Source organism: Plectropomus leopardus, chromosome 15 (assembly GCF_008729295.1).
Source record: "Plectropomus leopardus isolate mb chromosome 15, YSFRI_Pleo_2.0, whole genome shotgun sequence".
Taxonomy (NCBI): Eukaryota; Metazoa; Chordata; class Actinopteri; order Perciformes; family Serranidae; genus Plectropomus; species Plectropomus leopardus.
Genome location: NC_056477.1, coordinates 15089244 through 15110852, shown reverse-complemented (window position 1 = coordinate 15110852; position 21609 = coordinate 15089244). Strand labels below are relative to the sequence as shown.

Below are 21609 nucleotides of genomic sequence, written 5' to 3'. Positions count from 1 at the left end.
GAGCTAGTCATTCAAACTTCCTCAGTGAAATAAGCAGCCACTTGGCTTTCTTGTTGCATGCTGTTGCTTCATCACTTAACTGCTGCCTGGCTTCAATTTCACACTGTTCATTTAAGAAACCACAAACTGCTAGGGTTTGTACCTGCTTTCAGTCAGCTTACAAGGACTTTATATTCAGTGTTGAAGAACACCAGAGAAAATGGCATGATCAAATACCAGAACAATCTCAGTGGAGGATTTTTCTTTGTGCAGAAAGGTTTGTGTAGAGTTGCACAGATCAGCTGGATCTGTTTTGGTGCTGATACCGACCCTGTTAAGCAGATTGGTTATTGGTCAGACAAGGCTGATCCACATTGAATACAGTTCCTTCTCTGCCCCTATCTTTATAACATTCAGTGTTCCAACTATCACGTACATTTATTAAACGGTACGTTCAGCGTTTTTTAACCTGGAGCTTATTTTCCCATGTTTTTGTGTCTAAAGCCTATTTTCCACTTCACAAATTAAACACTAAGTCTGACTAGCATCTGGCTTTTTAATGCAAATGGAAAGTGTAAAACATGCATTCACACCCAGGTCAAACGACTCTTCAGTATTCATCAGTATTTATCACCACCGTTTCTGATCGGTTATGATGGATACACAGCACTCTTGAGTGAATGTGCTAATTTCAGCCCCTCCGCCTAAGCAGCACTAAAACATCGATCCAGTTTATCCCACACCCATTTTGTGAGAGAGAATTGATAGGTTTATATAAAGAGACGAAACAACTATAAAGTTAAGCATACTTGTCTGCTGCAGAGCTGTGTACACAGGGCAATGGGAGAAGAGTCTATATTTTTGAAGAAACACAAACCACAAAAACATATGACTACAAAGAGATGACAAAAAAAGAGGCAAAACTACTACATAGTCTGTGTGTTGTGCTACTATGTGGGAGAGGTGGTGGGGCCTTTTTACATATCTGTTCCCAGGGGCCCCTTGTTAGAGACTACTGTAAAGACTGTGATGTGGCTGTCGTGTTTAAAATGTAAAGTCTCTTTGTTGTGTGAGCTGGCCAAAGTCCACGAGCCGGGGCCAGTAGACCTGCTCTAAGACTGTATTTAGAGGCCAAAGCTGTTTAAGCAGTGTTACTCAATGAAAGTAAAGTGCGGCTCAGCTCATTATCCAGTGGAAAGGACTTGATCTGTCCTTAGTATAAAGATGGAGAACAGTAAATCTCACTGCTAACTTTCATATCAAAGTCCTCATTAAGGCTGCGAGGTTGTAAGCATCCAAGGCATGAAGCCAGAGTTTTCTATTGATGTTGAGCTTCCAAGGGAGGTCGATACTTTTGGTGAAAGAACACAGTATAAATTTATACTCTACAGTCACAGACAGTTGAGTCTTATGTGGCTTAAGGGATTCCTTACATGCCTGTACAAACTATATGTGGCCTGCTGGTAACAGGCCAGGGGATGTTTACATCTTTTAATGTATTTAGCCTGTTTTAGTCTATGTAGGCAACTGCTATTAACTCAATATGTTTGATTTTTGTTTATATTTGTATTCCCAGCATTCCTAGACATCATTTGGTAGCATCTTGCTCCTTATTGGCTTTCTTTCTTAACAAACAAGCACCATCCCTCTGAGTGAATCATAGCTGTATTAAAAGGTTTAATTGGTGCGTTCATTAGTGGACTCCAGCCTGCAATGGCCTGCGGTGTTGCTCTGCGTTTGAGTGATTGTGCTGTGCTGTTACTTTGCCCTTGAATACAGCTGTGAGGATGTGTGTAATGAATTACCCTCTGCCATCTCTGCTCCACCTTGCATCCCCCAATGCCTGCTGGGGATTGGTGGAGCCGGCAGTAACAGCCTCTCTGATTGGTGGTTCATAAGAGGTTTGTTGGCTGACTCTTTGTCTCAGAGAGTCAGAGGTTTAGAGGTTGTGTGTGCATGCATGTGAGTGGTGGTGTGTAGTAGTTGCAGGACAGGCTTAAGGGGGGTTGAGGGAAGGTACTTTAAGGTTAAGCTCAGTGTGCAGAGCAGAGGGAGTCTATTTAAAGGACACCACCTCCCCCTCATGAATGATTCAACAACAGTTTGCCCCTCCCCCACCTCTCATCAAGATCAGCTGGAGGAAGTGGTTGCTTGGCCAATGGGATTACAGTACCGGATTGACTCTGTGTGTGTATTTGTGTGTGTGCAGCTGAGAGGGAGAGCAAGCCTGGACAAGTAGCAGCAGCAGCTCTGTGTTTGTATGTGTCTCTGTGTGTGTGTGTGTCTGTGTGTGTGTGTGTGTATGTGTGTGAGAGAGGAAAATGTAGGGCAGCCGCTTGTTCTCCCTCCCTCTGCCATCTCTCTCCCTATCTTTTCCTCTGTCTGTCTTTGTTTCCTTGCTCTGCTGCCGTAGCTGTAGTCGCCACGGCGACGGCTGACATTGTTGCCTCGGCTTCACTTCCGTATTTGCAGAGGCTCTTTCTCCTTCTCCCTCTCCGTCTCTGCTCACCTCGAGGATTTACAGAGAGGGCATGTAACCTCCCAAAGGAACCATTGTCTGCGTGAGGGTGTGTGTGGGTGTATGTGTGTGTGATTGTGTGTGTGAAAGAGAGGTGAGGTGGCTTCAGGATCCAGACATGAATTCCTGCTGGAAAATGAAGATTCAGGTACAGATGTCTTATTCTTGATGGTGTTGCTGTTGTGGATGTTTGTCTCTTATGTTGTTTTTGTTGATGGCGTTAATGTCATTCTTGTTATTCTTGTGATTATTTTCAACACTGCAGGGTGTATGCTCTACCTCCTGTTAAAGAAACATAGCTTCACATGATATCTACATGCTCAGTGGATCATACATGAAGCGCATATGTGAAGAAAAGGCGACAGCATTTAAAGGGAAGGGGCTCATTGCAGTTTCCTTTCATTGGTTGTTATGGTGAGGCCTTCTGTCTCTGTGGTAATGCTTCTGCTGCAGTAGCCGAGAGATGAAAGAGTTGCCAGGAATGTGTGTTTTTGCCTATTTGTGCATGTGTGTATGTGTGAGAGACAGGAGTGGATAAATGCAGAGCAAAATGAACAGAGACTGTAAGAAATGGTCCGTCTGTCCATCCTGTCGAGCAGAGGCAGCAGCATCACAGTGATGTCTGGGGTTATAAATGTGTTTGCATTATGTTTCTCTTTCATATCTGCATGTGTTTTTGTATATTTAACACTATCAGGGACTCTGAACCCTGCCTGTTAGTTTTTGCAGTCAGTGCATGTGCCTGGGCGAGCATGCATGCATGACGGTACTGTACATGTTTGTTTGTACGGTTCAGAGGAGCATCTGCCACCTCTTCAGCGTGAAATGTTGACCCACTTTCGTCTTGGCTCTGCCCTTTGTTCCGGATGAGTGGGGGTGCACAGACTGTATATGACTCGTGAACTTGTACGCCCCATGAGCATTGTTGTATTGACTTTACTGCAAACGTAGTTGTATGTTTCCTCCTCAGGCTATTTGTGTGCTGCCACAGTGACAGATTGCTAAAGTACTCGTCAAAAAAACAACTATAACTGGTCAGATTTACATGAACTCACTGACCCCTTTGCACTGTCATCTTGCCTTGTTTCTATGTTTTCTTTGCTCATGTGCACCAAACTCTCCTCCTAGTGTGAAGTGGCAGCAGTCTTCACCATGGAGTGTGATTGTTTGCTAATGGGTGCACACAGAAACTCCAGAAAAACACACAAGGCCTCAGTGGAAGAGTGACCTGATATAAATATATTTCTCAGTGCACAGCTTAGCATATCACATCATCGACTGATGCACCAAATCACAGAGCTTTGTGTCAAATCTGCAGCTGGGGGGAGGGAGGGAGGGAGGGAGGGGGAGATTAGTGCAGTCACATGTTATGGCAGAGCTTAAAACCTGTTGGAGGAGGAGGGAGGAATGAAGAAGAGGAGCGAAGGAAGGCAGAGTGAGATGATGCTGAAAAGGCAGAGGGAGTCATGCACACAGGAGTTTGTGGTATATTGTGTGCAAATTCTGCAGAACTATGATGGTTTCACTCTCAAGTTGGGTATTTTGCAACATGCCCACAGAGCATATCCGCTAACACCGTTGTCTTCCTCTTTGTCTTCTTGTTTTCCTTGGAAAGGGTCTGCTTTAACCCCCCCGAGCATGGTTTTAACAGTGCTGAGAACTCATGCAGTTAGTATTCAGCACGCTGGATGTTGAATCTTTTTAAAAACAGAGGGAACGTGTTTCAGATGTTTCTACACTTCAGATAGGGTTTTCATATTCCCGGTGGGTGCTGGCGCTAATGCTTCTCAAAGCAGCTGCTGCTAGCTATAAAGAAGCTGTTTGCTGGGCTCAGGCCTCAAGCTGTTATGGACTCTTGCTTTTCAAGTCAGTGATAGGGTCTGTGAGTCCCTCCTCCTGAACTGAAGTTTCAATAAAACTGGGGTTTTATGCCAGTTCTTTAAAGAGCCAGTGTGTGGGATTTATAGGCATCTAATGGGTATAGTATATAGTATTCATAACTATGTTTTCATTAGTTTATAATCACCTAAAAATAAGAATTGTTGTGTTTTTATTAACTTAGAAGGAGCCATTTATATCCACATACAGGTTCTCTTCCACAGACCATGTGTTTTGACAGAAGCCCAGAACAGACAAACCAAACAGTTGCCCTTTTTTACACAGAGGTCATACTGTAGGGCCACTACGATGTCCTTTCCCATGCTAATTGTGCATTTTTACACAGAACCAAATGACAGCAGCATCATGCTGCTCCAGTGTGAGATTTAGGATTGCATGTTGACATCACAGAATCAAGAGAGGCGTGACATGCAACAAAATAGCCTCTAGTGTGACATTTAACATACATTATGTTTCTGCAACATATAAACAATAACGATTGCGTAACATGGCAATAACAATCATTTATCGTCTCTGGTGGTTGATCTTGTCATCTGCTCTGAGGGTACGGAGCCCCTGAACCTCATTGTTTTCCCAGTTTGCAGATATTTTCGGACGCTGTTCTCCTTAAATTTAGCTGCTAAAATCTCCCATGGTGGGTTGCACACAGAACATGTTGTTCATACATCACAGCCATGCCACCCACGATCCTGTCCTGCTGGCTGTCCTGTTTATAAAGACGCTGTTTTGGAGCTGTTGCTGACTTTCATGGCGGCCTAGGCGAGACAACTAATACCTAATATACAGAATAGAGACGTGGCATAACTGCTCGATATTCCCACGTTTATGAAGTAGTGTAGAAGGGGCTAATGGCTCTAGATAGGAACATTTACGATTTATGTACATCATCCTACGTGGTTGGCACTAGGGGGAAGCTTCAGTTCTGCAGCATCACTGCTAGATGCTACTAAATCCCACACAGTCAACCTTTGATATGAGTCTTGGTCAATAACTCATGCCTTCCTCTCTTGTCTTCGACCTTTTGGCCACCCATCTGTAAGCATTTCTTTGTTTCTGCCAGCCTGTTATTGAAGGATTATATCACAAGGGGACTGAGGGTTCACACACTAATAACAGAGCTAATTAGAGGGCACTGCACTTTACTAATTAACGGTAGCTTTACTTTTTCACACAAGCCATAAATAATGACTTATGTCATGGGGAAGAGCACGACCCTAAGTGCAAATAAAGAGGAAATGTGGCTTCACTGCAGAGTCACAAAAATACTGTCTTTATAAAGCAATCATACCCTGTTGGTACTGTCTGCCATATCTGACTCTTCCTTCATCTTCATGTTTTTTTTAAAAAAAAAAAAAAAAATATATATTTTGCTATTGCTCTCATTATTGTTGCATTAGACTCTAGCACTGCGTCTATAACACAGCCTTAGTCCACATGGTCTTGAGCTGACTTTGATGGTCACTGTCGCTTCTCTTCCATATCCTGTTTGGACATACTGATGCGATTATGCCTGAGATGAAGAAATATGAGCGACAGACAGAGCAAGAAGAGGAAGAGGAGGAGGGGAAACCATAAGCTCACATCCTGCTCACAAGAGCACTGAGAGACAAGCTCGTTCACACACAAATGTTGGAGATTTGTGTGCAAATGCAGAGTCTGGGGGTGTTTTCTGCCTCCCCTACAGTCTCACTTTACATTCTACCTCAGTTTGATGTGGTTTTATGATCCACACAGAAACACACACACACAGATCCTGCAGGCTGGCACAGAGGGGTTTTGCTGAGCTAATGCCTCTTGTGTAAAAAGAAGGTACCTTCAAATAAGACTTCCACACTCTGTAAAGCATAATGTCCACCTCATTTTCCCCACCAGTCACATTTATCCCGGATCTGGTCAGACATCTGTGGTCAGCTAGGCTCTCCACTGATTGTTGTTACTTTGCATAGTTGATATTTCTTGTGCGTTGATGCTCTCCTGCCCAGCTGCCCACTCCTGCATTTCCTCCTGAAGTAGCTGCTGGACACTGATGAAGATAGGAAACCACAAAAAGGCTGACTTCCTTTCCTGAAGCGACTCTTGATTAAGATGTTCGATATCATTTTGCTACCAGGATGTGTGGCCTCTGAGCAAGAGCTAGTGAATGCATGTTTACTCACATATCTCTCAAATATGTCTCTGTGTGAATTTTGGTGCATGCCAGCTGTATTTTTTCAAGCTAAAAATGTGTTTATAATGCCCTATTTGACATTGCTGGCATTTGATTTATGTGTTTTGAGAGAGATTTCTCTTAGGTGTGGAGGAATCTGTTTTCCCTGTCTAGGAAGGAAATTTTGTGGTGGCTTGTCTGCAGCAACTTCTTCATTTAAAAAAAGAAAAAAAAACAGGATGGCCTCGTTTTCAGATCTGCATTTGGCAGAGTGATCAGCCCTAAGCAGATCATGGTATGCTTATGCCATTTATTTCACAGGAAGCTATTCAGATGTAAACATCGCCTTGTGCTGTCTGCCACGGGCTTTCTGTTGTCATACCTGCAGATCATCAAGCTTTACACCCTCAACTGTCAGACTGACGTGTGTTTATCTTTATCTTCATGCTGTTTAACTGAAAACAATGAAGTTATGGTTTTTCTGCTTCAGTGTGTTGTTGTTTCTGCGGAAGTCTTTTTCATTTTTATCATGGTGCTCATTTAAAAGTGACATTGACAACTGTAATCAAAGATGCACATATGCTTCCATGTATGGGTTTGTGTTTTACTGGCACCAGACTCCACAAAATGCTGAAGGCTGCCTGAAAGTGAAATCTGGTATGCAGTGTAAAGCCGTGAAGTGAAAGCTGACAGTTTGACCCTGCCTTCATCTGCTTGGCAAAGGGCACACATCATTCACTAGGGGATGGGATTTTACAAAAAGTAACCTAGTTTATTGATTTCCAACAAATGATCATGGAAATACAAGCTTACACAATCAAAATAAACATTAGAACACTTTATATGCTACTGTACATGTACCCACACAGGAATTTTTATGTAAACAAAACAGGGTCAGGTATTATAGTGTGTATCACCATATCTGAATGTGTGGAAACATTTGTTATGAATGCATTCATATGTGTGAATGTTTAAACATGTTTTCAACAATTTATTTAGTGGTTGAATAGATTTGAAACCACAAAGAGATCTGTAGCTGTGCGTTACATTTTCTGGTCTGATTTGTACTCGTAGATTTGACTTTTGGTTGTAAACTTGGCATTCAGCTGTGCAGTTGAGTTCTGCATGACCTTTTTTCACCTGCAAACAGAGATGTATGACTGCAAACCTTTTTTATTAAGTGTAAACCTTTGTGCAAATCTACTTAATGCACTCACTTATTGGAAATAATATGTGGAAATCTTTATTTGTTTTGGTCGCAAGATGTTTGCACAGCTACATCTCCTAATAGGTTAAAAACTTTTATTAATTCAGATTTCATCAAATGTTTTTATATATTCAGATACTTTGACACACAACTACAGTACATTTGACCCTATTTTGTTTCCATATCTTTTCACTTTTTAGTAACATCATGAAATTTGACATGCATTGTGTAAGATTACATGCATGTCAAGGTCTTCTTGCTCCTAGCATTTGCTTGAATAAAGACAATTTATCTATTCATATATGGTCTATATATATATATTTATACCCATAACCTGTCCAGGGTGTACCCCTGTCAGAAAATGGTGGAAAAAGTCCATCAGTGTTTCCCAAAGCTTCTGATGACATGAAATGGCTTTTTTTTCTCCACAACCCAAAGATATTTCATTTACCATCACAGATGAGTAAAGAAACCAGAATTTATTCACATTTAGGAAGCTTGAGAATATACTTTTTTTCTTTTTACCAATGAATTAATTATCAAACAGTTGGCAGTTAATTGAATAGTTAACAACTAAACAATTAAACGAATAACTAATGCCTATTCCACCATGACTGGGAAGATGAGAGTCTAATCAGTACATACATGACATGTTTACTTACTTCCCCGAGTATTAGAAGCACCCTGTGGGTGAAGCAGTGGGTGGTAAATGTTTAACATACAGTATGCATAAGGGAAGCTGTGTTGTTTAATCAGTCAGACGGAGGTAAGCTGCTGGACATTGAACTGTGATGATTATGAAATTATACCGCCTTTGTTGAACGAAGAGCTAAGCAGCTTACAGAGGTCACTGAGACATGTAATGAATTTACAGAGAAAGAACAAAACAGGAGAAGAATGACACATAAACACACACACACACACACACACACACAAACCTCTGTCCATTTATTCTACTTATTTAATTCCTTCCACCACCGTCTGATAGCTATCGTTCATTTGACTTCTTTGTCTCTCTCTTTATGTCTCATCCTCTGGCTCTTATTCCTGCAATCTCTTGGTAGCTCTCCTGTTGTTGTTACATTATCAGCTATTTGTAGCAGGAGATGAGAAAGTGAATTCTCTGGCCTTTTTCCAGCAGAGTAACTGTCACATTAAACAACTCTGTCAGTGTTTAGGATGCACAGCAAGGAGCTGCTTATTGTGTGAAAGCCCATCTTCCTGTTTTAGTGCTCAGTAGTACCGATGTATTTTGGTTTCCTGTAGGTGCCATTGTTGAACATAATGTTGGATGGAAGCCATTTTCTAGCCGCCTGTTAAAGTGCCCGTTATCAGCCAGATTCAATTTCCTGCCTCCTGGCATCCTGAGTGAAGATGCTGTCACACATCCCATCAATTATCACTCCAGATGCACTGTTTTCTTACTTTGTGTGAATCCAGTAACCTCTTCAAACAGGTGGTTTGTTATTACAGATGATTGTGGAGCTGCAGTCTATGATTGGCTCTGAGGCAGAGGAGGCTCAAAGCCTAAATTACCTCCGCCAAGGAGGTCATGTTTTCTGTGCCGTTTGTGCATCTGTTTGTTTATTTGCTGGATAACGGAAAAAATTGCTAGCCTGACTTTCATGAAACTTGGCGGAAGGGTGCAGCATGGACCGAGGAACAACCCATTAAACTGTGGAATAGATCTTAATCACAAAGTAAATACACAAATTAGTTTTCACTTTTAGTAACACTGCAAGAGAGGGCATTTGGCCTCGGCAGACGTCTGCACACTCTGAGTGCCCTTATAGGTAAGTTTGTTTCTGCAGTGACTTGCGGGAGGTTAATGCTCTTTCTTTTCTAAGCTTGAAGCATGTTGTCGTTTTTTATGTGAATATTTGTAATTCATGTACTATTGGTATTCCATGCAACAAGGCTTCCACATTTTGTTGGATATGATGACATCTGATGGCTGATTTTTCCAACAATGGAAGCTGCGATAGATGATAATGCACAGCAGCTAAAAGACATGTTGTAAAGGAGCACTAGGGTTGCTTATTCACAGCTGGAAAAGTTATTCCTTGTTATATTATTATTTCTGAGTGTCTCTCTATCTCCACTGGAAAGCAGATGCCCAGGCAAGTCCAGGCAATTCCTCTGAGCGATGTTAAAGATACACCAGGAAGTAAAGATAAGTAGATGAAGTCAATTTGGGGAATATACAGTGAATTAAGAAATAAAAAAGTGTACATGAATACATAAGTCTAGTCTAAAACAATGCAGGATTTGGACAAATAGAATCAGGCCATTTAAAGAAATACAAAGATATATTTGGTATTTAGGTATTAAAATTGACTGACTTGTTTTAGCTCTAGCTTTTGCATCTCCTTTATATAGCCTTCTCTACCGCCCATTCAGTGACATCTTCATCAAAGATGGCTCAGATGGTCTATTCAACTATAATATTGGAAAAGTTGTGTTGATGATAGAAACTTTGAATTTAACCCTGCCTCTTTGAAATGTGTCTTTTTCCACAAAGGTTTAATCTTTTGAGATTCTTGTGTAAAGCGAGCTGAGCCCTCGTCCCTGTGGGCCGATAACAGAGCCCTGACAGTTGCAGCGATCCCTCTGAATATGACCTCTCCTCTTCTGTCGTATTCTCTTAAGCTTCGTTTTCTCACAAGCTTCAGTCTTCTGAGTCCAGCCTGAAAGCTATCAAAGGCTGGGGCTGCAAACAGACCCACAGAGGAGGTGGAGAAAGACGGACACAGCGGTGTGTGAAACCTGAATCCTTCTTTATCAGAATTATGCATGAGCCCAGAGAATAAGACCCTTTATAGTCTACAGTCATGGCGGCGGTGAAGGTGACTCCCAGAGCTTGTACAGGTGATGCACTTTGTGAGAAAGTGTTTATAAAGAAATGGGCAATAGACAGAAAGAAAGGGCGTGTGGAAATGGTGTTGATCTATTTCCTTTCTCATCTTTTGTCATCTGTCTGCAGCCTCTCTGCTCTAATCACTGCAGTCTATGAAAGTCATCGGTCCATTCGTGGCCTTGTTATTTCCCAGAAACCCTCGCTTTGGGCATGTCTGCTTGTTACTCCATTTTTGGCCAAGAAGGAAGGATTAAGGGCAAGGATCATCAATTTGGTCTATTCTTTATTGCAGTGCCTGTTATCCCTGTCAAAAAAGAAGTTTTATCCTCTCTGACAATCTGACAATTGATTTGCTGCACAAATTGCACCCATTGAGAGCTGTATTTAACATTTTGAGGCATTCTATTGAAGACATTGAACAAGTAATGACATGGAGATGGAAGAAAACCGCTTCACTTAATCCACTAGTACTGTGGGGGAGTTATAACTGCAGGAAACTCTGGTGGAAACTATGTTTTTAGGCTTTTTCAGCCCCCATTTATATATTTTTGCATGCAAGGCCTTAAGTTGTGTCACTGCATCAGGCAGGAAGTGTGTCCCACAGGAGGCTGACAGATCAAAAACAATAGATGAATTCACTTTGAGATTCTAGATAATGGCCACAAGCTTGCCGCTGACATTTTAGTTTATCAAAGTGACAGGAAATTACGTAGCAATGTTTATTCAGAATTCTGTTTTCCTTCTGATAAAATGTCAGCTCCTCGCCTCATCAGATAATGGAAACTGTAGCTGCTGCTCTGTGACGGCAGTCGACAGGAGGAGAATTAGAATCTAGGCATAAGAGATGTTAAATGTGTGTTTAATTGCACCACAAATTCATAGCTGTTTGCTTCCAGTTAAACCAGATTAGGGCTTGACGGTAGTTTAAAGGTTGAGAACTTGTATGTTTAGATGCGAGTGCAGGCATGTTTGCATTATCAATAGCTGGATCTCAGAATCTATATCCAACTTGTTGTCTTATCGACATGACTGGAAGGGTCTGTGTGGTCGGTGTGTCTGCTAGGGCTGCACAATTTTCAGATTTTTTTTTCTGAAAAAGTGAAATCAAATCAACACTGAAAGAAAATATAATGCATGATAAACACATCACCAAAACAATGCAATTTTGCACTTTGAAGTAACAACATATTATATTAGATATGGTCTATATGCACTATTTTGTGTGACGGCTCCATGTATTTAACTCTGGCCAGTAAGACAGAGCCCTCACCGACAGGCATTGTTTGACTGCTCTGAATCTGCATCCATGCAAGTGCTGGAAAGTGTGACACGCAGAATGCAGAATGCAGAATGCCAGAAAACTGCACTTTTAAATGTAACTAGCCTGTTTTTCCCCTTTTTATTGGTGCCTTCTGTGTTTCGTTCGCTTTGTTCATTAAAGGAGGCTGGAAATCATTTCCTTTAATTTGTTTTTTATTCAACAAACAATTTGTTGAATTTTAGCAGTATATTGAAAGCAGCAGAAAACAGACTGCACTGTAATATCTATTTATTGCAAGTAATATTATTAGTGTGGTATTCAACATAATAATGGCATGTTTTCCTCATATTTTGTTTTCCTAGTATTTATGTGTGTATCTTGTGTTTAAATGTCCTCAGGAGTTTTTTAGTGAGTTGGGTCTAAAATAAGGATGGAGATGTTGAAAAAAGCAGAGTGATGGAGAGACTTGGCACACACAGTGGTCCTCCATCACCATGGCAACTAGTCACAGTGAGGACATGAGTGAAGTGCTGAAGTGATTAAGAATTGGAGGCACGTTGGGGACTCTCTTAGTGGTATGATGTGTGTAGACTTGTGGTTCATGAGTTTCTGGTGGCAAGGTTAATGTACTTACTGTTGGGCAAGGAAAGCAGAGGTAACACGTGCGGACAGTTCTCAGGGTCGAGATCAGGGCTGGATTACACCTGGCCACACACTTCTAGGGGCCCCAAAGGTTTCAGGTTCACTACAAAATCTCCTCAGTTTCTGTTTTCTTTAAAGTCCCCAAAACATTACCCTCTTAAAAGACCTTTATTTGATCTGATTTTATCTTTATTTGATAGGACAGATGTAGCGTGAAAAGGGAAAGAGAGAGGGGGGATGACATGCAGCAAAGGGCCATGGGTTAGAGTCGAACCCATAGCTGCTTCCACAGGGACATAGCCTTTGTACATGGGGCGCCCGCTCTACCAGGTATGCCACCAGATGCCCCAAGAAGTGAAATATCTGCTAACATATCAGGAAAGCTATAGGTATGCAATTTCTTTCTCTCAGCAAGTTGTCCACCAGACTGAAATTTCTCAACTATTGGCTCTGGGGGTCTGAAAAGTCACTAAATACAGTGAGAAAGTTGCCAAGTTGGCAACACGAGGTGCAAATTCTTAGATAAATTTGAGTGTAATCAAATTATCACAAACTGACTGACACTCTTGAAATACTGGCTCAGGTTGTATTGTTCCTGCAGAGGAATACTGGTTGATTTCTAGATCTGTGGTTGTCTAATAATGCTGCCATGTGTTGTATGCAATCTTAGCTGTATTTGGGAGCTTGGAGGAAATGTTTGCCTCTTTACAGTTTAATCTGTCTGTGCTTCTACTGTATGTGTACAGTGTAGACAGTAAACAGAGCTGATTTCCCTTTGCAGAGATTTGTTTGTGTCCAAAGCACCACAGCCTTGTCAGCCCCTGTGTGAACTCAGCGTTATGTAACTATGATTGATTACTCATTAAGAAACCACGCAAGGTTTTAATACCAACACTGAAAGCACTACAACGCTCAATGACTGTTTATCTGAGTCCGATGAAAGACGAGAACACTGATTGGGAATCAAGGATCATTAAAGCCTCAGAACAAAACTTGAGTCTGCTGAGTGCTGACAGTATTGGCCTGTTTCGCTCCCTGGGTAATGATACAAAAATTGTGACACCATTTGATCTGGAATTTGGATGGATGCATTATGTAATCGGCTTGTCCTCCTTTCGTCTCACGCCAGAAGAAGTTGATTCACCAAGTGGAGATGCCAAACAGCTCAGGCTCAGCTGCTGAGAAATGTAGCTTTGCTGTGCTCATTATCAGACAAACCATGGATCAATCCTTCATGTTCTGCAATAGCCTTTTACAAGATTTATTCACACATTATCATATCTACACCAAAAAAAAAAAAAAAAAAATAATAATAATACTTAAGTCTTCATCCTTTTTTATCCATGCTAGCAGCATCATTTTTAGGATGGCAATTGGTCGGACCACCACTTTGGTCCACACTATCTGAACAACTACAATTCCCATGAAATTTGCTGCAGTCATTCATGTTGCCAATCGGACGAGTTCTACTAACTTTGCTGATCTCCTGATGCTGCCCATAGTGCAACAGCAGGTCAAATTTTCACTAATCTTGTGAAATATCTTAATCTCTTCTAGATGGATGCATAGACTTTGGTGCAGACATTTGTGTGCCCCTCAGGATGGATTGTAAATAACTCTTCATAACACAATCATGGGATCACAGTCATTGTGTCCACGATTGCCTGCAAGTCTAATGCCATTACAGCTTTAACTGTACTTTGTGTTTGTAGCTTTGCATAGCCAAACCTGTCAAAATGTCTGGCTAAACCAATAATAATTCCACACTTAGCGAAAAAAATGCTCTGGGTTGTTTGTATTTCTTTAAACCAGTCACAATTGTTTTGTGTAATCCCAAGATTTAGCAACAGCACTCTTGCATTATATTGTTGAAATGTAAGTTGTTTTGGTGAAACATTTGCACATGGAGAGGTGAGTGCTGGCTTCTAAATGGCAAAATAATGCAAAGGAAAATGCTACACATACATACGGTTGTTGTTTTTGTTGTTTCAACAACAAAGTGTAGAGATAGGTGTTGCTATGTAGGACTTCATTTAGCATTAGGGATTTTAAAAATGGTACAATGCTATTGTCTAACATAGGTATCCAACTGCTATAACCAAAGTCTACATCCGCTTACTGTATCTAGTACAGATACTTTGCTTTTTAATCCTCACTGCGTGTGTTCATCTCTTACTTTTGTGAGAAAAAATGATCTGAAGCTCAAAACAGAGGTTGTTCTGTAAAATGTTTTTGAATAATGAATAAATAAAGCCACTTCTGATCAAATCATATCAGTTTCAGGCTTAAAATAGGCTAACAACTTTCTGGTATAATCCCCTGCCACTTTGAGTTTCAAGCCTGTCCAGCTTATTTTATTGCTTAAACAGATACAAATAACAATACAGATAATGGTGCACTCGCTTGTCCCTACTAATTCACAAATGTTAGCATGCCAACGTGCTAATGGCTGGTGAGCTTAGTAAACATTATAACTGTTAGACGTCAGCAGCATCAGCATTAGCTCAAGCAGCTGCGTACCTACTTGAACACATGCAGGCTCTTGTTGAATGTTACGTTTGCAAACACCATAAATGTCTGTTCCATTTCAAAATTAGCACCATTCATGACAAATAAAATGTGAGGCAGATAGTAAATGTGGGGTATGTGCCAGTTCTCATTGTGCAGAGTGCATATGCAGGAAGAACAGCATTTCTTTTCTGTTTCTGAATGTTTTTTTTCCCATCCACTTGAACTGTCTTTCTTCTCTTTCACAGAATGAAAAGCCTCTGGGTCATTCTGCAAGCAGGTCCAGCAATATATCGAAGGTGAGCGATGCACACACACAGAAAATATTTGAATGAATGACATATGGCCCTACTCCAACACAGAGAGAGAAAGGAGAGAGAGCCAAAGGACAGAAGTGTTATGTTGAGGTGAGGTGTGGAGGAGGGCAGAGACTGACAGGATGGACAGACGTGAGGTGAAGTGAGATCAGTTGATAGAGGAACCCGTCTCTCTCACATCACATCACCCAAATCAGAGCTGCCCCTCTGATCAGCCTCCATAGAGCAGACGTGGCCTCACACCTCGTCTCCTCAGCTCGCTGTGGCTCTCTGTCAGACAGCATGTTGCTCTGTGTCTTTCTTCCTCCCTCTCCTCATCTTCACTCAGCCACACCTCGCATTGAACCTGACTCCACGGTTTCAGTCCTTTTTCTCGTGAGCCTCTTATAGGATAAACCTTTTACTCGTGCTTATGGATGTCAGGGTCACTTCATCACTGTGGGACTGCTCATGTCCGATCCACAAGCCGTCACTCCTTAAACGTGAGCGAGGTGGAAGTTATTGCACCCGAGTAACACATAAACCAACACTCATTCTTCGGGTCACAGTTCTGGTTAAACACAAATTTACTGTTTCCTGAGACAATATGCAACTCTCACACCAGAGAGGTGTGTATGCTGTATTTAGTAAAACAAACACTGACCGCTTAACAAAAAGAGACTCACTGATTATTATTGGTTCATTAAATGCATAATACACTTCTCTTTTCATCTGATGGCAAACAAAGAAAGGCTGTAATATGTAGACTGTAGACATCATGCATGTAGCTGCTGAGCATGTTTTAAGTTTCATGCACCTGAACACAGCCTGAGTCATCTAATGCATTGCATCAGATCCAATATTTTATGTGTATTTTCTGTTTAATAACATGACACAATATTTACATTTTTGTGTGCAGTACAGCTGCACATTCAGTTTTTGCTGTAATTTTTGGATATAATGACATTTTCTGCATTCACCTAAACCATTTGAGTTTTATAGCCTTTTAACTAGTTATTATTATTACAATTTTTTACTTTTCTCTACTTAATTTGTGCCTTCTTTGGTCCTTGTGCTGCTGCAACACCTGAGTTCACCCCCATCAATATAGGCCCATCCTGTCATATCTTATCTTATTAGTGTTTTGTTAGTGAAACCAAAAGTCAGTGGACCCAAAATGTTATCGTCCATTGCATTGTTAAATTGTGCTTTGTGCACAACTGCAGTGAGTACAAAGTCTGTCAAAGCTGAAGGAGGACATACCTGCAACATCAAACATTTACAGTCAAATTAAACTTTAAAGTACACTGACATAACAGCAAGATAATGGTTATAAACTTAAGATTTTCTGATTCAGTAGTATAGTAAACCTCAGTCATGTCCATTTGTACTTAGCCAAGAAGTCTCAGTGCCAGGTATCTGATGCATAAATGTAGGGGCGGATTTAATTAGTTAGTAATTTCTGGACACCATGCATTGTCATTGAACGTCCTACCTATGCCACCATTTCTCTGACAAATGTGTGCGCAATGGAGTGATAGACATAAAATATGAACAAGGCTCTTAAGTTTGACAGATTTAATTAATAACTAGCAGTCTGTCTGCCAGCTGGTGTTTCCTACTCCTTCCTAAAGGGAAATACCACTGACTGGCAGCTTTTAAATCTGTATTAATTGTTCTCTGGATGGACAAGTCTGCCGGGAATCTCCGCTGTTAAAGAAAGTGCATCAGTTTGGGTAAAGGTTACTGGTTTGAATCATGGACCAGTTTGGAGTTCCTAAGCAAGGACATAAAGAAGACGTCCTCTCCAAACTCAAACAGACATTGTAAAAGACTTAAACTGTAATATATGATTTAAAAGACAGACTGCTATAGAGGTGTTATATATTTTCTTCTTGAAACCACTCTCTGTGGAAGCTGCTTAAATCAGAATATGATCTGAAAGAATACAGAAGATTATTTTATGCATATATGCAGTTTCCTCCGCACTCTGTAGTATTGGCAGGATGAGACCGAAGATTTTCATATTTTCACCAGCAATTTAAAAGCCCCCTTTTTTCGGGGGGCTGTAATAATAGTAAAATATAAAATTTAGGTCAAGTTCATTAATGTTGCAATTGTCCATAAAATGAAAGATGAGGACATTTATGGATCACAGTAAAATGTGCAGCTGAATTTGAGTTAATCTACACATATGCTGCTGCTGATGACCGTTACATGGATGATCTTGACCGACGTGTTTGTTTCCATTCATGTCCACATGAGCTCCAGCCAAAATAAATGCACCAAAACAACCCTGCGTTGCTTCACATGGCACAGATTCAAGCTGAATCACATCGGCTTGTGTCAGATCAAATCAAAAATGAATGTGCTCGTGTCCAGTTGTTGACCTACTTAAAAAGATATCTCTTTACATAAATAATCACAGCGTCGGCCTGAGAGGAATATTTCATAACATCTCCAGCTTGGCAGGAGAATACAGTCTGAAGATCTGTGTGTGTGAGAGCACAAACATCCAAAGAATTTGTTCATTCTGTCAAAGCACCTGCTCTAGTTTTATACTGAAAACCAGGCAGGATTGTAGTGGTCGCTTTTTGGTGTAGACTGTACCAAACTGTTGGTGTTCCCTTTAACCGAACAGCGTTTTCCTCTTTGAAAATGACTCAGAAAAAAATCCCCTCTCGAGGTATCCGATTACACTCACTGGAATACCTGTCATGAGGCACACAGGCCAGGACAGAGACATTTATATAACAACAGGAAAACAAGCTGTAGCGTTTAGCCAGGAGGTAAATTGTTTCATAAAGATGACATTGCCTCCATCAGTGAGCCTGTCACTGTGGGGGATTAAGGTGTATGATCTCACATATAAATGCAGATGTATATCTAAAGCCAAAAACTCATTACCACCCGTCTGTTGTGCATTTCTTTGTTTATTGATTCATGTATTCAGACAGCGTCATTCATCGAGCTGTTTGTGTGTTGAGATTCGTAAAAAGAAAGGTGGAGTTGAGGTCAGATAATCAGCATTTTTGTTAAATTAAAGAATGGTCGGTGTAGAATATATATAAAAGCAACTCTGAAAGCTTTAGTGGGCTGAGGATTGCCTGGCGATTTGGCAAGAGTTGATTTTCCACTCTGCGAGGCTTAGCTGTAGCTGGTTCTCTCTGTAGCAGCATGCCAGGAAGCTGCGTGATGCCTCCTACATTGTTTGTGAAGGAATTAAACTATTACATTCCTCATGAAGACACAAAGCAGTGGTCTACTGTTCAGAGGGCTGCTGCTCACTCAACCAAACATCTGGTGGTGCTCTAAAATTCAAGCTGCTGCAGTTTTGCTGTGTTTCAGGCCTCATCGCTGCGGTGCATAAACTGGGTCTGTCTTGCAGATCCCTACTGGACCAGCTCTTCTGCTTTGTGCAGCTTGGCAGACCACTGATGCTGAAACCAGGCTCTGAGCCAAGCTACTATTTTAAACAAATTAAGTTAATTGTTAATTTCTTGGAACACATCCTAGTTTGTTTTGTCATCTTTGTTGAATTGCTCAGTTTGGCAGCTTTGCTCATGTTTACTGGTTGCTGGCTCCAGTCCTCGGAGAATGGTTTCATTACAAAATACTTTTGGTGGAAGATGTCATTATTGCTAATTTGTCTGCAAAGTTGTAAAATGACACCTTAAGGGGATAGCAAAAAAATGTATCAGCACTGATGGAAATGCAAAAAACTAAAGATATCCCAAAAGTTGCCTCTCTTCTGGGTGCCATCACAGGATAAACCACACGAACCAAAAATTAAGTCAAAATTCCAGTGTATACCAGGATACTCAGGCTGACACTTATTTTATTGACTGCTCACATTTAATGATAAAAAAAGAAGTGAACTACACGTTCTGCATGTTGCTTCATCAGATTCGTTTGTGATGGAAATGCACTTTATCGCTGAAGCAGGCTGAGCACATTTACAGTTGCTGCAGCTGGGTCACACCAGGCTATCAGCTATTTAGGGCTGCAATTATATTGATTATTTTTCTATAATAGAGTTTTCAATTATAGATTTTCCCTTTTTTATTGAAAACATGACAGGAAGATTTTTTCTATTACAGTCGCTTATTAATTTTCTGCCGAGTGACTGATCAGTTAATCAAATGATCATGTCAGCTCCACAGCTATCAGAGAAGTCTAACAAGAACACTAATATTATAGCCTGCAGGCTAAAATGGGAGAGACCTCTCAATGGCTAAGCAATCTTCTGCTGTGGAGGGGTCAGCAACAAAATGTATTTTACCAACCAAAAAAAATCAATATCAATTTAAGTTTAGATTTAAAATATCTTCACTGCTGTCAGACAGTGAATTCCAATAACAAAATGAAGCTTAGTTATATATCGCTTTCTTCAGAGCCAGTCTCCATTGGAAAAACACCCTGTATGCAAAAAGTGTTTTTATTATAACATAATTGCTGATAAGCATTCAATAATGTAGCTGGCTGAGGTAGTGCTAAGTTAAACTATGTTATATCTGTCTACATGTTCAAAACTACATACTTAAGATGCTATCATATATTTTAAACATATGTAAAATCTTTATCTTCAAAGTCACTCGTAACGAACAGCTGTATAATACAACATACAAGGCATAAGGTAGATTTATTAGTCATTTTTTGAATATAGGTAATATAATGGAGTATAGTGTCATAGTCATATAGAGTAAAAAGTACAATATTCCCAGAATATGGTGAGGTAGAAGTTAAAGTACTTTAAAGCAGCGCTTCCCAACCCTCTCCTCAAGTACCAGTAGTGCTTCAGGTTTTATATCTCTCCCTGCTCCCACACAGCTGATTTAAATGACCAACTCATCGTGAACTCCTGAAGCTGTTTGATGACAAGCTGATCATTTAATTCAGCTGTTTTGCAGCAGGGAGAGATCTAAAACATGAAGGGCAAGTCATACTCGAGGAGAGGTTTGGGAAACGCTGCCTTAAAAAGAGAGTTCAGATTTTTGAAGTCGGTTCGTATGGATCTATAGACAGTATATCACATGCAGCGGATGTCAGTCTGCATGGCCCTAGTTTGAAGAAGGAGGCTAGAGTCTGCCACAAAAAGTAAGCAGTATACTTCTGTGGAGGGGTCAGCAACAAAACGTGTTTTAGCCACATAAAAAATCCATATAAGTTTAAATCTACACTATAGTTAAAATAGTTTTGTGGCTTTACTTTTTCATCAGACAGCCCGTTTTGATGGGGAAGCTGTAAATTTCAAACACCAAAATCACTCAATAATACAAACACAATTGTTCAAGGCAATATTAGACAAACAGCTCCTGTGTTCAGTGATGTTAAATCATTTTCTAAATGGAGTCTGGCTTTGAAGAGAATGATATAAGTGCTTCATTTTTCTGTCAGAACTCACTGCCTGACATTACGGTAAAGCTGTGAAAATACTTTTAATATGCGTACACTTAAACTGATACTGATTAAGGTGGGGCTTTTTTTAGGTGGCTAAAATATGTTTTGTTGCTGACCCCGTCCACAGTACCTCGCTTAAGCTTCCATGTGATACTCCAGACTGCTTCTCCAAAATGGGGGCGTGTACTATAATAAATCTATGTCCATCTGAACTATTCATTTAAGCTGTACAAGGGATCTTTGTGTTGCGGCAATCATTTCAGACCTGAGTTAAACAACACTTTGCAGTCGTTCTTAATCTGAACCAGCAACATCTGGTCCAATCACACAGTCTGTTCAGCGATGTGTCCAGCTTGCTAGAAGCCTCTCACTGGGAGGCAGTGATTCATTGTTCCTGTTAGATTTTAAAGGTTATTCTTTTAAAAGCCCCTGTGGCTAGAAAATGAGAGCAATAGTTCTCTGCAGGTAAAGATGGAAAAGGTAAAAGAAGAATGAAGTCAGAGCTAATAGCGGATGTGATAAAAGAGGTGTTAGAGGTATAAAAGAATGGAGAAAAGGTATAACAAGCAGAGAAGAGGATGATTTATGCGTGGACAAAGTGTAGCCTAAGTGTGTGGAGAGTGGGAGTGCTCAAGGAGAGAGGTTAAATAAGTAGTTATCATAATGACTTGAGAGACTGTTTCCAAGCACAATAAACAGGGGTTCATTACAGTGAGAGTATGATGTCAGGCTGGATTATATCTAATTAGCACATCAGAGCCAAAGAACTGAATGAACCAAGGACTGAGTGGATAAAGTAAAGAGTATAAACACACTTATTTTCACAGTTTTACAGCTTTTAGAGTAAAACGTGGCCACCTGACACCATTTTTCAGCCGTTGTTGAGACACCATCTC

General features: G+C 40.6%; 1 protein-coding gene across 1 annotated transcript in view; it reads left to right on the top strand.

The window, feature by feature from the left end:
• The window catches only part of march8 (membrane-associated ring finger (C3HC4) 8), a 92844-nt gene that overhangs the window by 48372 nt on the left and 22863 nt on the right, over positions 1-21609 (top strand). Inside the window, exon 3 of the mRNA XM_042502156.1 lies at positions 15266-15316. Within this exon, the coding sequence (XP_042358090.1) occupies positions 15266-15316 (51 nt within the window). The remainder of the gene's footprint in view (positions 1-15265; positions 15317-21609) is intronic.